General features: G+C 40.1%; 2 protein-coding genes across 3 annotated transcripts; one reads left to right on the top strand and one right to left on the bottom strand.

Moving 5' to 3' along the window:
* Positions 1-876: 876 nt before the first annotated feature.
* rbp4 (retinol binding protein 4, plasma) lies at positions 877-3,984 on the bottom strand. 2 transcript variants are annotated; one of them, XM_051418158.1, is made up of 6 exons: positions 3,831-3,984; positions 3,452-3,554; positions 3,092-3,228; positions 2,862-2,968; positions 1,915-2,127; positions 877-1,612 (listed from the first exon to the last, which is right to left on the bottom strand). In XM_051418158.1, exons 2-6 carry the CDS (start codon positions 3,551-3,553, stop codon positions 1,575-1,577), a joined length of 597 nt encoding a protein of 198 aa, XP_051274118.1. In that variant the 5' UTR covers position 3,554; positions 3,831-3,984; the 3' UTR covers positions 877-1,574. The 2 variants fall into 2 exon arrangements, with proteins under 2 accessions (XP_051274118.1, XP_051274119.1); XM_051418159.1 differs by having other exon boundaries at positions 3,452-3,557; positions 3,831-3,954.
* Positions 3,985-7,519: 3,535 nt separating this feature from the next.
* Positions 7,520-19,740, top strand: pde6c (phosphodiesterase 6C, cGMP-specific, cone, alpha prime). Its single transcript, XM_051418150.1, has 22 exons — positions 7,520-8,205; positions 9,346-9,498; positions 10,518-10,607; positions 10,715-10,855; positions 10,944-11,018; positions 11,149-11,213; positions 11,551-11,617; positions 11,890-11,937; positions 12,045-12,194; positions 12,595-12,738; positions 13,073-13,138; positions 13,272-13,427; positions 13,992-14,099; positions 14,503-14,612; positions 14,754-14,841; positions 14,931-15,031; positions 15,231-15,338; positions 15,515-15,578; positions 16,022-16,096; positions 16,205-16,288; positions 17,240-17,393; positions 17,516-19,740. Exons 1-22 carry the CDS (start codon positions 7,738-7,740, stop codon positions 17,563-17,565), a joined length of 2,565 nt encoding a protein of 854 aa, XP_051274110.1. The 5' UTR covers positions 7,520-7,737; the 3' UTR covers positions 17,566-19,740.
* Positions 19,741-20,921: the final 1,181 nt, after the last annotated feature.

Below are 20,921 nucleotides of genomic sequence, written 5' to 3'. Positions count from 1 at the left end.
TAGACATGATAATGCTTACTGTACATGAAAAGTCCCCCTCCCCTCAAATATTTATTTTCTTCTTGTTCCTGCAGTTGGATGTTTGAGCTTCACTGTGCAGACGATGTATGTACATACAGAGTTTGACACTAAGACACTAAATCATCTGCCGAAGGTGCAAAGTTTCTGTGCTCACTGAAAATTTAATTTTAAGTGGCGGGTCTATGACCATGATTTGGTTCAGTATGCAACTTAAACAAGTGTGATAAAGAACCTTGGAGCAACCAGTGCGCACACACTGAGAATGGACTTTATAGTGAAGTAGGAGACATCTTGTGTCTAGCAGGAAAACTTAAAAAAATTAACAAAACTTGCATATTCATAGACTCTGACATGTTTAATCAGGCAGAATGAGTAAATGCCTTTTTAAGGATTTTAACAGGGAAATTATACTTTTACTTAACATATCAGATGCGCATTATTCTTCCAAGCAGAGTATTTTTATATGCTGTAATACATGTCTAGAGGGTATCTTTAAGAAATCAGCTGATTGCAATTCATCCTGAGGCCCACATTAATGTCTGTACCTATTTAATAAATTCAATGAAAATCACAAAGTCATGGACACACTAGAGGAAAACAGGGGTCAGTAAAGTCGAAATTCATGACAATCCGCCCCAACAGTTATTAAGACATTTCACTAAAAGCCAAACGTCAACCTGATGGGTGGGACTAGGGGTAAAGTTTATATATCCAGTAGTGGTAGCTGTTTGACCATAAATGCATCACACCTTCCTGCATGCTCATGCCCTTTTTTATTTATTTTCTTGCTTCTGTCCCTCAAACAGAGTTGCAATAGAAAAATATTTTAAGGTTATCAAAAATTGAATGAGCCAGAACAGTATGAATGTTTTATTTCAAAAACTGAATCAAGAAGTATACATCATACAATCAAGAAACAACCAAACTACTGTGCCTATGAAGCACATGGCTCAATATGTATGTAGTAAGGGTTATTAACAATACCTGCTTTTGTGCTACACGATACTATAAGTCCTTCAGTGTTAAAGCAAAGCCAGTGACTTGTGAACCTGTTTTTTTTTTTTTTTTAGTAAACATGGTGGTTATACTCCGGAACTGCGGTAAGGCTGAGAGTTCAGCTTCACATTGAAAAAAAGATTTTAACAACGGATTATTTGTCACATTGGCCTGAAAAGTTGCAAAAGTTGTTTTTCAGTGATATGTCTTGTCAGTTTTTGCTGGTTTCCATAAAGAAAGTTGTTTTGCTCTACTCTGAAGATCCAATACAAAAAACAACATTTGACACATGTTGAGGATAAAATGTTAAAAGGCCCAGAATGTCCTTTACTTTTGGTGACAACAGACCAACATCAACAGCCATCTTTCCTTTCTATGTACAGTAGAGTCATGTGAATGTGACATTTTTATAGTTCGCAATTCTTTAGTTTATTTTTAAAGAAGAATGGACCACTTTCTCTGTTAGAACAAAGACAGTAGAGGAGAGGGACCTCTGGTGGGATTCAGTCCAAGACCAGCAGAGAGGCACAAAGTCCCAGAAGGGGGATGTTTTAAGTTCACTGAGGATCAACAGATAAATTGGTCTCACAGAAGCCTGCAGCAGAAAGAAGGGAAAAAAATTGCTTACTACAACATACCGTATGAGCATGAAAACACAAACATGTCATGCAAAATTCCTAAATTGTAATGTCTTAAAAATATGATAAAAGTCCAAATCTACAAGAGCTGTTATAATACTGCAGGTATCATTATCAGGTTAGACAGTGATCACAAAGTCTTACACAACTTAGCTCAATCATTCACTTGCTCTCTTTACCTTATTGAATGGCACTGACTCACAAAAGGCGTGGATCAATAAATCAGTGCATAAACAAACGGGCACTTCGCTGAACTCACCCGTGTGTGAAATGCGTCTGTATTTGCCCAGAAGGCAGACCTCCATCTTCTTCTGGGTGACAATGCGCTGGTCCTCCGCTCTCAGACCGGTTGGATGACGGGAGAATATGAAGGAATAGCTGTCTAAGCAGGTGCCGTCGGAGTCTAGTAGTCTGCAGGAGTAGTGGACGGCGTAGTTATCGTAGTCCGTGTCGATCACCCAGTGGTCATCGTCTGAGAGAAGGGAGAGTGTAATAATGGGGAGGGACCATTTAGACCTTTCACAAACTTGCATGGCAAGTATGAGGCTGAAGAAAGGTATCCTACACATGAACAATTGACATTTCACAAGCACTTTATGTCTCAGAGTTGCATTTATGTTGTATGTATATGGCAGCTTTTTTTGTTCACAAGATAAATAAGATTTCAGTTAAAATTGTGGTAAATTTCCATTTAACTTTACTGTCCTTTAAGCAACCATATGGATATATGGACTACAAAAATGTGCCCTTGCACAAGCATTTTTAGCTAACTCACACATTATCCATCACTGTATTCAAAACTCCAGACTTTGTGCTTGGAAAAAAAGTGATTATCTCTCTTTCACATTGATTATTTCCTGATGAAAATGGAGTTGGAGCACTCTGTCCACAATTTATACAAAGACAATGCTGGGAGTTACTTGATTGCACAATCAAGTCAGCAGCTGATGCAATACCATGGATGGGTATTACGGGTAATACTAAAGTGACCACAGTTTGGGTCAGGGTCACAGAGAACCAAGCGTTGCCATTGATGATTCAATTAACTCAACAACTGTCTGAAAGTCAACATAATATCAACGACTCCCAAGTGAAAATGTCACACATTAATCCATTAAACATGTGCTGACGAGCCCAGACACAAACAAATTCAAGTCAGAAATTTAAGTCTTATTAGTGTTCAGGTGAAAATGTTCTACAACTTACTTCCTGTCTGCAGGTAGGATGCGACTCCCCAGTACTTCATTCTGAACTTGGCAGGGTCAGGGGTTTCCTCAAAGGTGGCCAACATGTCAGCACACATTTCCCAGTTGCTAGAGGCCAAAGAGAGAGTAGGACATAACTGAAGATGTGAGGCAAAATGGAGGCGATACAGGGGAGAGAAAGCATACTGATTTAACCGTATTAAAAACTTAACAGTAAATAACAGAACTCACTTGAGGATGATGACTCTGCCCCTAGCACTGGCAGTCATTTTGCCATCTTCTCCGACAATAAACGTGGCCTTGATGTTGTCAAGTAAGAACAAACCCTCTGGGTCCTTCTTAGCTACAGCATACCATGTACCTGCATACTACAAGAAAGAAATCTATGCATAAGTCCACTTTACAACTCAATTTAAAAGTTAAAGCACAAAATATTCCAAGTGAAAGCAGGGATACAAAAATAAATGTAGCAAACCATGGACCTACAGTCTAATTTGTATTAGACAAAGTACAACTCTAACAAAAAATTATAATAATAAAAAGCAGATATGATTATAGAACCTAGTAATTCTTATTATACTTTCAACTCACCCTGGCCCTGTCAAAGTTTGGCACAACCTGGATGTTGGCCACCTGGCAGTCCTGTCCCCAGGCCAAAGCCAGAAGGCAGAGGGCCACAACGTACCGCAGCATTCTACTTCAAAAGAAGAAAAAAAAAGGCAGAAAGAACAGAAAGGTTGGAAGGAAAAGTTTGAGAGACGGAGGCACAGCAGGGAAGAGGAAAGACACATTTGTCAGCTACATTGCCTGTTCATCTCAAATCTTCAAGTGAAGTAAAGTGAAGAGTAAAACAAATCTGTGCTACAAACTATTTACCAAAAACACTTTGAATAAAGGAATCAAAATCATTTAAATAAAAATGAATAAAAATAATTACACTTAGTAGAAACTCAACATTGTCAGTGCATACCTGATTACCAAAATGTGGACAGCTCACAGAGATTTGCTGGTTTTCTCTAAGGTTGTGGCCTTATAAACAGCTGGCTGGTATTGCATAACAACTTCTGGAGATCCGACCCTCCCCTGTTTTTCCCCCACGGCTAACTTGCCTTCCATTGGACGAACATTTACATAACTGCGTGTCCCCGTCCCTATTGATTTGTGTGTTGTGCACATTTGGCTGACCACACCTCCAGACCCCCCCCAAAAAAGTGCCTTCCTGACAGAAACTGAAATGAATTGAAAACTGAAAAGAACTGAAATGTTCTTGGTCTTATGAAAGCAACCACCAAAGGGACCATATAGATTGCATGTATAGGTACAAACTCATATATTGTATAACCATAGACGCACACAGTGAGTTGTACACTTGGGGATGATTGATTTTTGCTCAAAGTTACAGCTTGAGTGTGCACAGACAAAAAAGACTACTACTAATAATAAATCTAAGTGAAATCTTTTTGCGTGCATGGACTGAACCCCCTTTTTTTGTGTGGAAAAACTGGATTGTACTTTATTCAAGTTTCAGCTCTTTCTCCTTTCTTATTTAATAAAACAATGAACTGTTGACTTGATTATGCTGTCAAGGGACTTCTTTGAAACTCCCAGCACTGTGTTAATATAAAAGGTGGTCAGAGGGCTCAAGTCCACTCACAACAGAAAATAATCAATGCGAAAGCGAGATAATCACATCTCTCAACTAAGCACAAAGTCTGGAGTTTCAATCACCAGTTAGTGATGATGGAATCATTTGATTGTAATCTATCCGAGTGTCCGAGTGTCGAAAGCATTGTTTTCATTTCAGTGATCAATCCGGCATCAAAATGTGTATTTCTAAAAGAAAAATAGCAATACAGAGAAGTTAAATACTGATTCCTGGGAACACTAAGATACAGCAGAAAGCTCCAATAAGAACCTCTTTATTTCCTATTTGAAAAAAACATGCTGTTCTCCCAAAAGTAGTGTCTTTTTTCTGACTTATTTTGTTCTGCTGCTCCGGATTTGCAGTTAAAAAGTATGTGTCATTGACAGTACAAGCATGTTAGGAGAAATACCTAAACTACTCTCTAACACAGGTCTGTGTTTCATCAGACTTAAATCTACTGTGGCACAATATTATAAGTGGTTTGCTGTTGTTTTGCTCTGGGATCATGTAACTGGTCCTCTGAGGGCTAGGTTGAATAAAATCACAGCACAGCCAAACATCTGCAGCTTGCATAACCACAGTTCTGGCCAGTTGAAAACAGCGCAATCACTCATTTTCAGCAGAAATAATAGCAGCTGGAATCTGGCCAGAGGCACTGCAACATTTCACAATCATAAAGATTGGCCAAGAAACTATATAGGTTACACTGCTAGGTTTGTGTATGCATTTAGAATTTGGGCCAGTATAGTGGTAAACAGTAATGTCACGCAGGAGTCGGTTTCTTGTTTTAATGGGGTGTAAAACTTGGGTAACTCAAGAGGAGGTTGGGTAAAAGTGCTCATGGCTGAATGCACTTCTTCCATTTCAGCTTTTGGGCTTTAAAGAGGCCAATTTAGGTGTTTTGTCGCCTCACGTAGATATAATGCAGTCCAGTCAGACCTCACCATTACCGCCAGCCAAACGTGCCAAAGAGTTTAATCAACATTAAGAAGCTTTATAATGATAGTATTGTTGTCATAGTAGACTGTATAAATAGTGGATGTAGGTCTGAAAAGTGGAGCCAATGAGGAGTGCCCTAAACCTGCATTCTTTCTAATGGCCAGCAGGGGGCAACCCCAGTGGTTGCTAAAAGAAGTCTGTATGTAAGCTTATGAGAAAATTACCACACTTTTCACTTTATCTATTACCTCATTTAACATTTTCCTCATGGGTTTATGATATCAATCTCTCATTTCAAGCCTTCTTCCATACAGCATGATGTTAATTTTTTAAATTATAGTCCCATTTAAAGTAAAATAGACAATCGAGCCACTACCACGTCCTCAGGTTCTTAGTCAGCTACCCAACTCCAAATTGTCCAAATATGATCACTTCTGTCTCCAAAAAAACAAGGATGGCAATGGCCATAATGCCAGATTTGAGGCTTCAAGGCGGTAGTCCACAGACTGGGGAGTGACATCACAGTGGGTTTAAACTTGGGTGATTGTATTAGATTGAAATAAACTGCACCGGTGTGGTTTATAAAAAGGTAATTAGTTTGCCAACTGTTTTGTTTAGTCAGGTTGCCAGATATCAGCCTCTTTAAAGGACCGGTGTGTAGTGACATCTAGCAGTGAAGTTGCCGATTGCTACCAACTGAATACCACTCACCTCATCCTTCCTTCAAAGGCATGTAGTAGAAACTACGGTGACTGCAAAACTCGCAAAAAGACCCTATCTATAAGGCAATGTTTGATTTGTCCATTCTGGGCTACTGTAGAAACATGAGAAATGTGGAGATAATCAATGTGGCGTCATCCTGTAATTGCTACTTGGCTGCTTATCAGTAAAAGTAGCAAAATCTCAATTTAACAGGTAGCCAAAAACACACAAGATTAATTAAATGTCATTGTATTGGTTCAAAATGAACACAATCCAGAGAAGTACTTCAAAAATACTGGAACTGGCCATCAGAAATACTTAATTATTCCTCATGTTCATCATTGCATTTGGCTGCCTTGCCTTGTCTTTTCTCTTTCACACACTAACATCCATTCAGTTTCTCCCTCTGTGAAATGGGTTGCTCTAATTTATTTCTACAACACCTCACATCCATACACCCACACACAAACACACACACACACACCTTTTGTAGTTCTCCCTTGATAAGCTTGCCTTCATCCCTGCAGCAAAAAATAGTGGGGAGCTCCTTGTCTTGCCGGCCTGCCAGCAGCTAACCAGACAGTGCACTTAGTTAATAATAGCCAGCCATCTTTGTTAGAGCCTTGTTCTCAGACGTCCAAGTCTCACTAATTGGCCTGTTTCCAGTTCTAGGACTGATACCTCCATGATGATGGTGATTAAATTAGAGCACCCAGGTAGGGTCACACATTTAAAGCATTAGATAGGCTACCATTATAGCTCTGAACCTGATCACTGCCAGAAGCTGACACTATTTAGGTACTTCCTCTGCTGTAGCAGCAACAACAAGGATAGAACATCGGTAATACAGGGTTGGCTCACTTGGAGGTTATTTGAGGCAGAGGAAGCTAATATCATGTCCCTTGCTTGCTCAAATAAGTTGATAATAAAAAGATAAATGTTAGAATGGAAACTGGCTACTGGTGTGAGTCCAGTAACTGGTTTATATAAGGCCTGGGCATGAAGCAACTCTATTCAATTCATGTTCAGGTGCTCTTTAGTAAGGCACTTAGGCCTCCAACTTAGCCAGTGGTTGAACTAAAGGTGTCAAGGTGTTTGTAGCTCTAGAATAAGGGGGACTCGAACCAGGACAGCTGTTGGTCAATACCTCCATCATCATTTTCTCCTGTGTCCTGATCCCATCTTTTCCCTCATGCATCCCCAACCTGGCATCTGACCTGACGACAGTTTCACTCTCTCTCCTTGCCTCCTCCCTCAGATAAATTGATCAGCGTTTCGGATTTGCGGGTTAAGGACGCTTAGAGCAGGGGTTTTAATGTCATGACGTCACTGTAATTAGCTGCCACTTTGATCCGTTCAGCCTCTAAGCCGCACTCTGCCCTATTCTGTCCGTCGGTGGACACAGGATGCGTTAGAGACTCCCTCGGGGACCGTGGAGGAGAATGCACGTCCGCGCAAACGGGTGCTACTGATCCGCCCCAACCCTGCAGGCCACAGCAAGGCTTCCCCCCTTTCCATTTCTACACATCCCCTGCGAGGTGATGCTTTTGTGAAAAAAGTGGAAAAAAACTAAAAACTACTCGAGTTCAACATGGCAGACAAGGATAGCGTGGAGAAATACCTGGAGAACAACCCGCAGTTCGCCAAAGACTACTTTGATAAGAAGCTGCGCGCTGATGCGCTCTCCGCCGCCTTCAGCGCGCCTGTCGATGTCAAAGACACTGCTTCGTTCAAGGATATGAACTCTATTCAAGAGGCAGCCATCATCTTCGAGCTGGTCCAGGAGCTGCAGAAACAGGGATCCGTTGAGCAGTCCCTTCACAAAGTGTTTCAAAGAATCGCCATGATCGTGCAGGCCGACAGGGTCGGTTATTTCCTGTGCAGGGCCAGAAACGGAATACCCGAGCTCGCCACCTCCCTCTTTGACGTGACACCAACATCCAAGTTCGAGGCAAACTTGGTCCATCCGCAGACGGAAATTGTGTTCCCTCTGGACATGGGTGTTGTCGGTTTCACTGCTCAGTCCAAAAAGCCACAAAATGTTCCTGACGTCTCAGCGGTGAGAAGTAGTTTTGGATAGTAGTTTTGTTGCCACAGTCTGTAGATAGCCTCACACAGATACACACACACCATAATCACAGGAGAAACTTACAAAACAGCACATTTATGTATGTATTCCAATTCATTTACATAATATTTACGCATGAGGGCTACCAAGGCCAGTGATCTGTATCTGCGCCCTGATGGGATGTGAAACATGTGTGCGTGGATCTGAAGCTGTCAAAATGTAGATATATGGAGGTGTTCCCATGTTTCTGCAAATGTATTAGTGGAACTAACCTCTACAGGCTTGGTGGGTTTTTAGGAAAGTGAAATTACTTCAATTCCCTAATTTATAAACTTGAATTTTGTCAGCTGAAGGTCATTTAGGCTGCACAGATTATTGTTTCTGAAGAAGTAGCCGACAGTTGTTTATATTCACTGTGCAACTGATAATTTTTAAAAAAATTGATTTATTTGTTGTTTGTTTTTGTTTTTTTTTGTCTACTTATATATTTGTAGTCTAACATAAATTATGAGGTGTTTCTCCTAAAATGACTGAATTTAGAAACGAATGTGTAATTGCAAGCTCCAAATACTGGTATTGACATGTATTAGTGGTACAGAATTAGGGATAAAACATATGGGTGTTTATTTTTTGTAATATACTATTTGCTATACATTTTTAAAACTTTTTTTTGTTATTATAGTTTTAGTATGCAACAAGATTCATGAAAATATCAGAATCTTTTCTTAAGAGCATTGTCCCTATTAGACAATTCATCAAAGTATCAAACTAATCAGCTGAATATGATGATATACTACCCATCTTGTCTATTGACCAATATGAATGCAGGAAGTGTAACCAGTAATGGAATATTGATTACAGAATAAACAACAAATTGCAGTTTATTTATTTAAAAGTGAGATCAGACAGCATGCTGCCCTCTATTTTGAAAAAGTCAATGTTAGATACATTGTGAATATGAATCTTTCAATCTGACAGGCAGTTAATGAGCTTATCGCATTGAACTGCAAAAAAATGAAACAAAGAGTGTAAATGTGAATGTGTTGTTGTGTGTTAGTGATGCTGTTTTATATCGACATTTGCATTATCCCAAACTTGATTTTCTTCTTTTTTCTCTCTCTCTCAATACAGAATAAAAAGTTCTGTGACTTTGTGGATAAACAGACTGGATACAAGACTAAATGCATGCTCACGTTCCCTCTGGTGGCTGACAAAGAGTGCATTGGAGTCGCCATTGCACTAAACAAAATAGGAGCTGATAAGTTCTCTCCAGAGGATGAGGCGGTAAGAATACACACTTAAACATGTAAATTCACTCTTATCCGGAGGGATTTGCTAAGTGAGCTGTAGTAGGGTTGTGTTTCAGACACCCTGATGCATTGCTGACACTTACTGTTTCATAAATCAAACCTAAATTTGACCATTATAGTATCGTTATTATAACAAGTCTTATTTGTCTTAAGCAGCTAAAACCAGATTTTACAGTAATTCTCTGTTCATCATATCTATAGTTGCTTGTCTGCTACTTTAAAAACTGCCTGGGCTCTGCCATTTGAAATTTGCAACTAAATAAAGAATATTGCTGTAATTACACTTTACCAGTGGGGTGCAAAATACTTCCATTATGTCAGTGGGAGCCAGTCAATTTGACAAGAAAAAAAGGGCATTGTGATTTAACTGGCAATATGTTATCTCTGTAGTCTATATCAGAGAACATTCGCTGCTGTCTCTTGTTTTTCAGAAGCTATAAACTCACACTGGGGCACAGTTACATAAAAATTGAACTGGGTCAGATGGAAATTCTGTTTTTATAGACTATTTGCAGTTATACAGAAACTGAAAAGCTGTGAGTTAAAGAGATGTAAGGAGAGGATTAATGGAAATGATGCCATGGGCAAAGGGTTTCACTTCTAACATGCATTATCATGTCTCATATTACATTACATTCTTTGTGTATATAGACAGAACGTTATCATCTCTTTCTCTTTACATGTTAACTCTAGGTAAAAATCCTGTAAATGTGAACTTGAATGGACAAAATGTGTGCAGTCTGTGGAAAGATTGGCCAAACATGGAACTAAAAGACCTTGTGAATTTTTTGTCAACCTATTTATTTATATTAACAGATCTGTCAAATCCATATTTCATCATATGTGAGCAATATTCTGAGGATACATACTCATAAATCACACCTTTGCTGGAGGGGGAAATGTAGCCATATGGCACTGTACGGAGAAAAGTTCCCCTGTCTTAATTGTGCTGTTGTGTATTAATAAAAACCTTTAATCTCATTTGGTCCTTAGCTCTTCCACAAGTACATGAACTTTGCTCAAGTCATCGCCCTGCAGCATCACACAGCCTACATGTTCAATGTGGAGTCGAGAAGGAGTCAGGTACATCTCCCGTTAGTTAGTAGTAGTAAGCATTAAACAGATCTCATGCTATACGCCATAGCCAAATATGTAATTACCCACATTCACTGCTGTCCTTGTGCTTATAGGTGCTGCTCTGGTCGGCCAGTAAAGTGTTTGAGGAGTTGACAGACATTGAGAGACAGTTCCACAAAGCCCTCTATACTGTAAGGACCTATCTACTATGCGAGCGATACTCAGTGGGTCTGTTGGACATGACCAAAGAGAAGGTTGGTTTTGCAGAATATACTCAATAATAAATAGCATTCATGGTGAGAGACATAAAAAACTATTATTCTCTGTGTTTTTCCCCTGCAGGAATTCTATGATGAATGGCCAGTGAAACTGGGAGATGTGGAACCCTATAAAGGACCAAAAACGCCAGACGGCAGGGTAACCAACTTATTTTTCTCCTCATTTATTCAGTTTTGTAGTACTTTAAATCTTACAGCCTTCATCTTTTGTCTAACAGAGTTTGATCATCAAGATGTAATTTCTAACAGGCGTCTGCTTTTTGATACAGGAGGTCATCTTCTACAAGATCATTGACTACCTCCTGGAAGGCAAAGAAGAAATCAAAGTCATACCGTGAGCAGCATTAGCTACAAATCCACTTAAACTAATGCAACACATTTCAAAATAATACTTCAAAATACAGTTTCAAAACATTGAAGAGCTTTCTTCACAGTCTTATTTCAAAATAAATGTCCTAACTTAATTTTTTGTACAAATCAGATCTCACACTGAGTCAAATTAACAAAATTTAGAGCCCAAATTAAATATAAAGCTAAGAAGACACTGACAATTCTGCGGTTTCTGCAGAGGCAACATAATGTACGAGAGTCAGCACTTGTTTCACTTGCTTCTCAGGGAATAATTTGCTCCCTCGGGCTCACACCACTCTGTGTGTTTCTCTCTTTTTCAGTGGTCCACCTGCAGATCACTGGGCTCTGGTTAGCGGGCTACCGACCTACGTTGCAGAGAACGGCTTTGTAAGTCTCTCGCCAGCTGCTGCAGGACTATTCATTATCAGAATCACCAGAAAAATGAGAGGGAATTGGTTTGTGAAATAGGCACAGAGACTTGTCCTCTTCTAATGTAGTAGCATAAGAATGAAGTGAAACAAAAGACACAGGGACACATTCAGTGCAAAGTGATAATACTTGAAGAGTATGTCACTTACATTTTTGTGTAGAAAATCAGCTAATAGGTTGCAATACTTAGGATATTCAACTTGAATGTTTTTTAATGTGACTGTCTGCAGATTTGCAACATGATGAACGTGGCTGCAGATGATTTCTTCACTTTCCAGGTGAGGAGACGTTTACTGTCCATCCACATATAGGAATTGTCTAGGGCCACCTTGTTATCCTCCTATATTTCCCATATATATAAGTATTTTATCTCAATGTCTTTCAGAAAGAGCCTGTGGATGAAACAGGTTTTGTCATCAAGAATGTGTTGTCGCTGCCCATTGTCAACAAGAAGGAAGAAATTGTGGGCATTGCCACTTTCTTCAATAGGAAAGACGGCAGGCCATTTGATGAGCATGATGAACAGATCACTGAGGTCAGTGCCACACATTCTCTCTCTCTTGTTTTATTTTCCTCTCACCATCAAACAGGCATTGTCTGTCTGTGTGTAGACTACACAGTCTACACCACAGGGTTCCCTCATAAAAGGAAAGATCTGTTCTGATTTTGTTGCAATTAGCGTGTTAATGAAGAAAAATGTCCTAAAACAGCAGTAACTTCATAATGCTTTGATACATTGAGTTTGCTGTAGCACCACCCATGTGCTAAGTGATGAAAAGTATCTATAAATATTTGCTCAGTGCATTCATTGGCTTAATTAACAAGGTAAAAACAATAATTAGAAATACACCAGGGCGGTGGGGGCGGCTCGTGGCTTCTTGTTTGGATGTGTTTTCTCTCTCTCATTCTTTCTCACTCTCATTGTTTTGTACCAGGCCCTGACACAGTTCTTGGGTTGGTCGGTGCTGGTCTGCGACACGTACGACAGGCTGAACCGCATGGAGTGGAGGAAAGACATTGCTCAGGAGATGCTCATGTACCAGACCAGATGCACCAAAGCTGAGATGCAGTCCATTCTGGTCAGTACCGACCTTACATTGCTCCACATTTTCTCTCACCTTTGATCTCACTTAGCATTTGAGGCCACTCAAGCAGGTATTAAAAGTAGTCAAAGGTTAATGTGCCGTGCATAGCTTTTTAAGTACCAGTGCTCCAATAGCAGCTATAAGAGGACTAATGAAAGGTCCAGTGGATCACTTATCCGTTCGGGAACTAACATTTGAGACGATGATACGATAACAGTTTACAAGGTTACAGCTTGGAACACTTGTCTGAAGTGTTTGAAAACATTGTGCGTGTTCATGGGCTGAATGCAAATGGTGTTATAAATGATTGCTCTCTCTATATAACCAGAACACCAAAGAGAAGTTTGACGCGGAGCCTGAAGACTGCGACCAGAAAGACATGTACAAACTATTGGTATGTTTTGTTGAAACATGTGGACTATCTTGAGATTGACATTGTAATTGCATAGCCATCCTTCACTTCTTGAGTACTGAATGATTCATGGATGTCTCCTGCTTGTGCTGCATCGTGTTTTTTTTTTTTTCAGAAAGGAACCTGCCCGCCAGCTGACAATGTCAACGGAGAGAATCTGTACTCGTTTGGCTTCAGTGACTTCCCCGTCTCAGAGTTCAACCTCATCAAAGCCGGCATTCGCATGTTCTTTGAGCTTGGAGTGATTGAGAAGTTTAAAGTTCCCGCAGAGGCGAGTCATTTGAATGTAGCAAGATGCTCTTAATGGCGCTGGCACTGCAAACAGCCCTTAGCATCCGGAGAATATCCCAATTTCTTTCTGCAGATGTTGCTATTGACCAGCTGGAATATAATTATTTTCTTTTTTATTAGTATTTATTTAAAATATGTATGAAAAAAAGTGTGAATTGATTAGATTAAAAAACTCTGCAAATGCAAACATGCAATCCATGTGAAAATGTGGGTACTTCAAAATATGTGAAGAATAGAAATGACGTGCCTTAAGGATGAATGTTCATAGCATCATCAATATTTCAAGTGACAGGCAATCCGCCATGGGTCTATTTTCCTGGGAAGAAAGAAGTAGATGTGATTGTTAATTAGCCTCTGGAGGCACATCATGCTGCAGCTACAAATCTGAGTGATACTCGGCAGTGTAGCTGTGAAGGCAGAGCGTTTTTGTTTTTTCAAACACGGGTACATCAAGCTGAGTCATGGCCATGGCTCACCTAAAAGCCTGTTGCCTCTTCTTTTCTGTTCTCTAAACCCACCCTTCCCCTCTCTCTCTCCATCTCAGACACTGACCCAATGGATGTACACAGTGAGGAAGGGCTACCGTGACATCACCTACCACAACTGGAGGCACGGCTTCAACGTAGGCCACACCATGTTCTGCCTGCTGCAGGTAATGCTCGCACAGCATCTGATGCCTCTACAGAAAACCCCAACTGTAAAGCTCACAAATTAACAGGATCATCCTCTAATCTAAGTTGTTTCATCTGCTCCACTTTCCTACTGCTCAGTCTGTTCATTGTAGAACAGACCGCTATGTCTTACAGGACTGTGTGAACCTCCTGCATAGGCTTATAACATATGTTATAGTCCTTATAATAATATGAGATCAATACAGATAGCTAATATGAGCATTGACTATGCCCAATATTTAGCTTTTTTTTAATTTAAAAGGTCTAGAAATAAGCGTCAAATGAGAATAAATATTTTACACATTTTTATAGGTGGTCACAATCTAAACCACAAACTCAAATACCTCCACATAATAATCCCCGATTTTTCTCTTCGGCCTACAGACAGGGAAGCTGAGGAGGTACTACTCTGATCTAGATGCCTTCGCCATGGTGGCAGCCGCTTTCTGCCACGATATCGACCACAGAGGGACCAACAACCTCTACCAGACAAAGCAAGTCAAGATATTTTATTTTGGTGATTACATATGTGTTTGTGTGTGTGTGTGTGTGTGTGTGTGTGTGTGTGTGTGTGTGTGTGTGTGTGTAACCAGTGTTGTCAATATGTTTTCCAACCTTTTTTTTTTTTTTTGCAGGAGTGCATCTCCTTTGGCTAAACTTCATGGCTCCTCAATCATGGAGCGGCACCATTTGGAGTACAGCAAGACGCTCATGGCTGAGGAGGTATAACAATAAATTTGAAAAATATCAGACTTAAGTGGTATTTAGGAAAAGGCACACACATTTTGACCACTCTTTGCTGTCCCTTACAGAGCCTGAACATCTTCTGCAACCTCCAGAAGCGCCAGTTTGAGAATGTGCAACACTTGTTTGACGTGTGCATCATCGCCACTGATCTGGCCCTTTACTTCAAGTAGGTTATCTGAAATACTGCACTCGGACTACTAGAATGCTACCACGCTACAGCTGTAGATAGTGACAGGTGTAAAGTAATGTTAGTGACTGGATCCTACTTTTGGCTGACCCAGTGCATTTTCTGGAATCAATTTATGTATTTGCTTAGTTCAGTTGAGGTCTGATTGACTTTCTGCCATCTGTTTGTCTCCACGCAGAAAGAGAACTATGTTCCAAAACATTGTGAATGCCACTGAGCCAATGCCAGATGAAAAGGAGGCCATTGCCTACATCTCCAACAACTCCACCAGGAAGGAAATCGTCATGTATGTAACTGATTTAAGCAGAAGATATTACAGCTCTTGAGGCAGCTCTGTCCAGTTAACTTTAAAATATATATTGTGGGGAGAAGAGTTCTGCAAAAGCAGCCCCCTTACAAATCATCAGAATCAGTAGCAGGATGTCATCTTCTCTCCCCTGACTGTCTGTCTCTCACCTCCAGGGCCATGATGATGACAGGTTGTGACTTGTCTGCTATCACCAAACCCTGGGAAGTACAGAGCAAGGTGGGTGCCTTCACAGCCTTCACAGCCTTCACATGGGCTCATGAAAGGATATATAGTGAAGCTCACAAGAAGCAAAAAATAGATAGGAGCTAGTTTTACAAATAATCATATAATTTGCTGATAGAGTTCTACACATTGCATTATTTTATCCTCCTCGTCATCCATCTTTGATCAGGTTATTCAGCTTTGAGATCAAATGCTAAAAGCTTCACAGAAGGTCAAAAAGGTTTCATATGTATAGATGCCAGAAGAGATCCTCTGTTCCTCCCATGTAAATGTAGATACTGTAGCCTGGAAACAAGTGAAAATAACAACATATAAGAATGTCCTGAGAGTGAAATGTATATATTTCATTTATTGCTTTTTTGTTTTTGCAATCCTTTTCTCTTTATTATTTCTCTGTATCATTATTTTTTTCCCCTGTCTGTCTATTACCTCTCCAGGTGGCTCTGATGGTTGCTGCTGAATTCTGGGAACAAGGAGATTTGGAGAGAACTGTTTTGGACCAACAACCAATTGTAAGGGTCATATCCCTCTTGTGCCTTCTCTTCATTTTTACAGGATTTAAAAAAAAAGGTTTCTCAGGGTTGTTTTTCATCTGAAACTCTCTCCTCTGTCCCTCTCAGCCCATGATGGACAGAAACTGTGCCGAACAGCTACCCAAGATGCAGTGTGGTTTCATCGACTTTGTGTGCTCCTTTGTATACAAGGTAATGAACAGCTTTCGCACCCCACAGCTGCAGACAAGTATGATTATTATAAGCAGTGAAGGGGAGGTGATTGTCGGAAGATGGATCTTGAGGCATGAAAAAATACATGGGTTTTGCACACAAAAAAAGGGAGTCCAGTTGGTGCTCTGTGTTGCAACAATTAATCTGTAACTTATGGAATTTAAACACAGCCACAGTCTAAGAGGGCTGTAACAATTGAATCCAGCTTCTGTTTGATTTAGATTTTCAGCAAAGCAGCATAAAATACTTTATTCTGTCCACAGTTTGTTTTGATTCAGTTTGATTTAATCGATTTTGATACTTTCAAAGAGTATCAGCTCTACAAATGTGAACTGTGAAAGTAACCAAACTCCATAGTTACAAGTGCGACGTCTATTTTCAAGGCAATAACATTCATTTTCAAGCCCCTACTGTGCGATAAATACTTATTCGTAAAGCCTGGTGTTCAATTTAGAATGAGACTGTGTCAGGAAGGTGTAGCTTCAACTCGATAAAGCTGAATAACTAACTGTATGTGGGCACACAAACCAACATGTACACCTAATCTATAATGCAGTCTAAAAAAACATTCCTACAGACTACAAAATGACCGTTAGAGTTAAATAATTTCTCAAACAGTCTCATTATTAGCTTTACAGATGTGTTGTTGCAGCTTCAACCGTCTGAGGTTAAATAACAGGATGTATAGAGATGAACCTGTTGAGCCCAGCTGGCCCCAGGAGGAATGTCAATTAGCTCTTTGTCACAATGGTATTTGGACAAGAACACACACATCTGTAACTGTGAACATGTGTTGGTCGTCCCTCTGGACTTAGAGGACTGGGGTAGGCTATATTGTGTATTTGCAATGCCAAAAGTCCTTCTTCTGTCAACAGTATGTATCCCATAAAGTGAATAACATATACTTAATTTATTTCTTTCATTTATCAGGAGTTTTCCCGGTTCCACAAAGAGATCACGCCCATGTTTGATGGTCTGAACAACAACAGGGCACACTGGAATGAGCTGGCTGAGGTATACAATGCAAAGATGAAGGCCATTGAGGATCAGAAGAAGAAACTGGAAGAAGAGGAAGCCAAGAAAGGTAAAAAAAAAAAAAAAAATAGGTCTGTGTATATTGGTTTAGTTGATGGCCTGATAGAGGTGTTTAGTGTTGTGAATCATAACTTATCAATGCATCTTTTTTTTATTTCTGTGTTTATTAAGCTGGTGGTGGAGGAGGCGACGCGAAGTCAAAGACCTGCACCATCTGCTAAGTTCCTCCAGGGCTTCTTGATCTGGACTAATGCGGTCTGGTTAGGCCTAATCTAGGCTACGCTGACAACTAGTCTAGTTGGAGCTTGACTAGGCTAGCTTGGTCTAGTCTGATCTACACCAGCCTAGTTCTCTCTGGTTAGGTGCTGTCCGCTCTGATGCCGTCCAGTCCAGCCCTGTTTGGTCTGACCTGGTTCAGTCTAGCCTAACTTTAGTCTAGTGTAGTCAGGTGTGGTCTGCAGTCCAGCCTAACTACCCTCCAAGGAGGGAAGAGTCAGAAACATCACCAAGAAGTAATGTTGGGACTCTGCCTGCAACAGAGAAGCCGTTTGACTCTGAAGATGTGATGTGTTTGAAACTTCCTCCACCATGAACAATCGAAAACCAACACGGACAACATATATTTCCCTTTAGCATAGCAATAATCTACACATTTCTGTCATGTATGGTTTGAAACCATGGTTGGATATGCCCATAAGTTGTAAGCAAATTTTCCAAGTCAAGCTAAAGTACAGATACAAACTCTTACGTATGAATAGCCCAGATAGGGTACTGTAGGTTGCACAATGCACTTAGCTGCTGCTGTTTTGGCAGCAGCAGGCCATGAATGGAGGGCAGGCAGGCACAATAACCACGTAACCTGGGTAATCTGGGTTACAATTCTCTTCTGTTTGATTTATTTTTTATTTTTTAGTTAACAGTTAAAGTAGCATGAGTTGTGGAATGAATTCCTTGAACACAAGAGCAGGAAACTGCAATCTGAAGGGTCTGTTAATGCTGCGTTACAAACCTTGAAGCTCAGATACTATAGCGCTCATTCAAACAAGGGCTGATGTTCTTTTACCTCAAAAAGGAGCCGGTGAGTTGTGTAAGGGTGTATTTCTTTTAATATGCAATCTATCTATATACATATATTTTTTTGGATTCTTTGTCTGAGAATTTTGTACTTGAACTGTCTTCATGGATGGAAAGTTTGAGGCGAGCTTTGGCAGAGGGCGTTGTGAATCTAGAAATTGTGAAAACTTTATTGTCAGCTTTGGAAAACACTTGTAAGCTGTTATCTTTATGTCCAATGACCTGGGAAAAAAATAACTGAAAAAGGTAATATACATAATATTTACGCCAGTGTTTAGAGCAAAATTCAATTCAAAAAACGATAACTTCTTTTAAATGTGCATGATTTCACATGTATATAGTTTATTACATAGAAATTGTAAAATGTAAATTGTGTAAACTTAAGAATAAATGAAGCATAAAACTGATTTGAAGGATGTAAAGTGAAAGCAACCTTTGTTTCTTCTAAGGAGGCAAGAGTCGGAGTCAAACAGGGCACGGTAGATCTACCTCCCCTGTAAGAAGATTTGATGGGATTTGATTTGATTGCCAGCCAGCCTTTGAGATCCACACAGCTTTAGACACTAAATACCCTTCTTACAGAGAAGGTAAAGCAGGCTACCTAAACCTTATTTGTATGTGCAGGCGACTTGTGTTTAAAATGGGCAGATGCAACTATAGCATCAATGATTGTACGACGGTACAGGCTTTTTTCTTCACCGATGTGATTCTTCACACAACGCTTCTCCATTTAAACCTGAAATGAACTTGATTTGGTCAGGCATCTAAGTTGACAGCGCAACCCCTGTGAACTTTCTGAAACACTTTTAGCAGTGTCCCTCCCGGGTGCAGAGGCAAGCCCTCAACTTCCTGTTACACAATGGCATCTCCTCTAATCAACAGGGCATCAATCAAAGGCACTTAATCCTATCAGAATGGCTTTGGGACTACCTGGAAACTTATTTTCTGCTGCTTGAGGTGAAGCAAGGAGCCGTTGTGATTACTGGAGCCAACGCTGTGCTAAAACGTTTACTGAATGAACCCCTGAGTGATATGTTTTAATGATTTAACCATGAAATTACCTCATTATTGCTGCTGCACACATTTTATATGGATGGTTACACCACCAGTTCTGTCTCCAGTCATAAAAAAAATGGCTCCTTGCTTTTCCTTCAAAGATCCTTTTTGAGATACCAAATAATACACTGTATACTTCTCCTTATCCCATCAGCTGTCATTCAGGTAATAGAAATCATTTGACGTATGAAATGACCTCTACTGTATGTATGTGTCATGAGATGTAATATGTGTAAGCAAATAAAGGATTTATGGAGGTGTAAGAACTGAGAGAACCATTTTTCCTCAATATGAAAATAGTACCTCACACACACACAAAGGTGATATTTATTCTATACTAGCTCTTATTCACACTTGACTTTCACGCACATGAAGGTTAGCCAGAGACAGAGAATGAAACCTTGGGCTTAGCTGCGACATTGCTCGTTCTTAGACATATATCGTGCAGGGATCTTAGAGGCTCCAAAGCTGGATGAGCCTCCAGGGAAAGAGGATCAGTGGATTGGTTCTGATCCTTGCCCGATACAGTGTTTTCTGGCCATGTTGTTCAGCATCCCGTGTCTTGCCCGTCTGCAGATTGTGCATGCAGGAAACTGCAGAATGTGTGGTGTTTAGTTAAAAATTTGAAGTATACATTAATTTAGAAGACAAGAAACCTCACTCAAAGTAGAACAAAGCCACAGCACTGCATTCCAGTATGTGTGTAATTTGAGTGACGGATGCTACTTTGGCCTCCCCTTACAAGATGGTATATTTGACGAGGGAACAGGACAAGCCCTATAATCTATCATTTTGTGCGACACTTGTAAAACCCTGTATCAACATGACCGTTCATCCCGCCGACAATTTAGGGGTCAGTGGGTGCAGAGCTGGCCTCCTCTACAGGCTGCTCCACCCGCCTCCTCTTCACATGGACCCACCTCGAAATTTGAATGTTAAATTCAATGTCCCTCTCCTCTCAAAAGTGTTTTCTTTTTTTCTTGCTATTTTACTTTCATTAGCTTTAAGGGGGGAAGTTTCTCTGTGCTCTCTGTGAAGCACATGCATCATTTTGTGACATTACAACAAGTTACAAAAAGCCAATCATGGTCCAAATTGCAACTTACAGAAGTGGGATGTGGAAACTTGTGCATATGGACTTTACTGTGTAGTCTTCTCCTAGTTAAACTTCTTTACATGTGTGCACACTCAGATTTTAATGGGGGAGAAAGAGTAGAATTTTACTTGGTTCTACTTTTTTGAAACACCATAGAAAACAAAAATCACTTCCCAAGGATGTGTTAAAACATGGCAGGAAGGGGAAATTTAAATGTTAAAATTATTTGGGATTAAAAAATTCCTCCCAGGACATTCGCATGGGCCAAATTTCCAAAGCAAGAATTTTAAGAAAACAGATGTTGACAACATGATTGATTGAACTGTAAATGCATCCAGGTGTACAAGTATA

This window comes from Dicentrarchus labrax, unplaced genomic scaffold (assembly GCF_905237075.1).
Source record: "Dicentrarchus labrax unplaced genomic scaffold, dlabrax2021, whole genome shotgun sequence".
Classification (NCBI taxonomy): domain Eukaryota; kingdom Metazoa; phylum Chordata; class Actinopteri; family Moronidae; genus Dicentrarchus; species Dicentrarchus labrax.
The sequence above is the reverse complement of the archived record's forward strand: the minus strand, read 5'-3'. Positions and strand labels throughout refer to the sequence as shown.

What these genes read in the sequence shown, in the direction of transcription:
- rbp4 (XM_051418158.1), bottom strand. Translation starts at nt 3,553, where the DNA reads ATGCTGCGGTACGTTGTGGCCCTCTGCCTTCTGGCTTTGGCCTGGGGA. An exon ending in ATCCTACCTGCAGACAGGAA is followed by an intron (nt 2,128 to 2,861) that starts GTAAGTTGTAGA and finishes CCCTTCTCTCAG; the next exon opens with ACGATGACCACTGGGTGATC. An exon ending in CAGACGCATTTCACACACGG is followed by an intron (nt 1,613 to 1,914) that starts GTGAGTTCAGCG and finishes TTTCTGCTGCAG; the next exon opens with GCTTCTGTGAGACCAATTTA.
- pde6c (XM_051418150.1), top strand. Translation starts at nt 7,738, where the DNA reads ATGGCAGACAAGGATAGCGTGGAGAAATACCTGGAGAACAACCCGCAG. An exon ending in CCATGTTCTGCCTGCTGCAG is followed by an intron (nt 14,100 to 14,502) that starts GTAATGCTCGCA and finishes TTCGGCCTACAG; the next exon opens with ACAGGGAAGCTGAGGAGGTA. An exon ending in ACCAGGAAGGAAATCGTCAT is followed by an intron (nt 15,339 to 15,514) that starts GTATGTAACTGA and finishes TCTCACCTCCAG; the next exon opens with GGCCATGATGATGACAGGTT.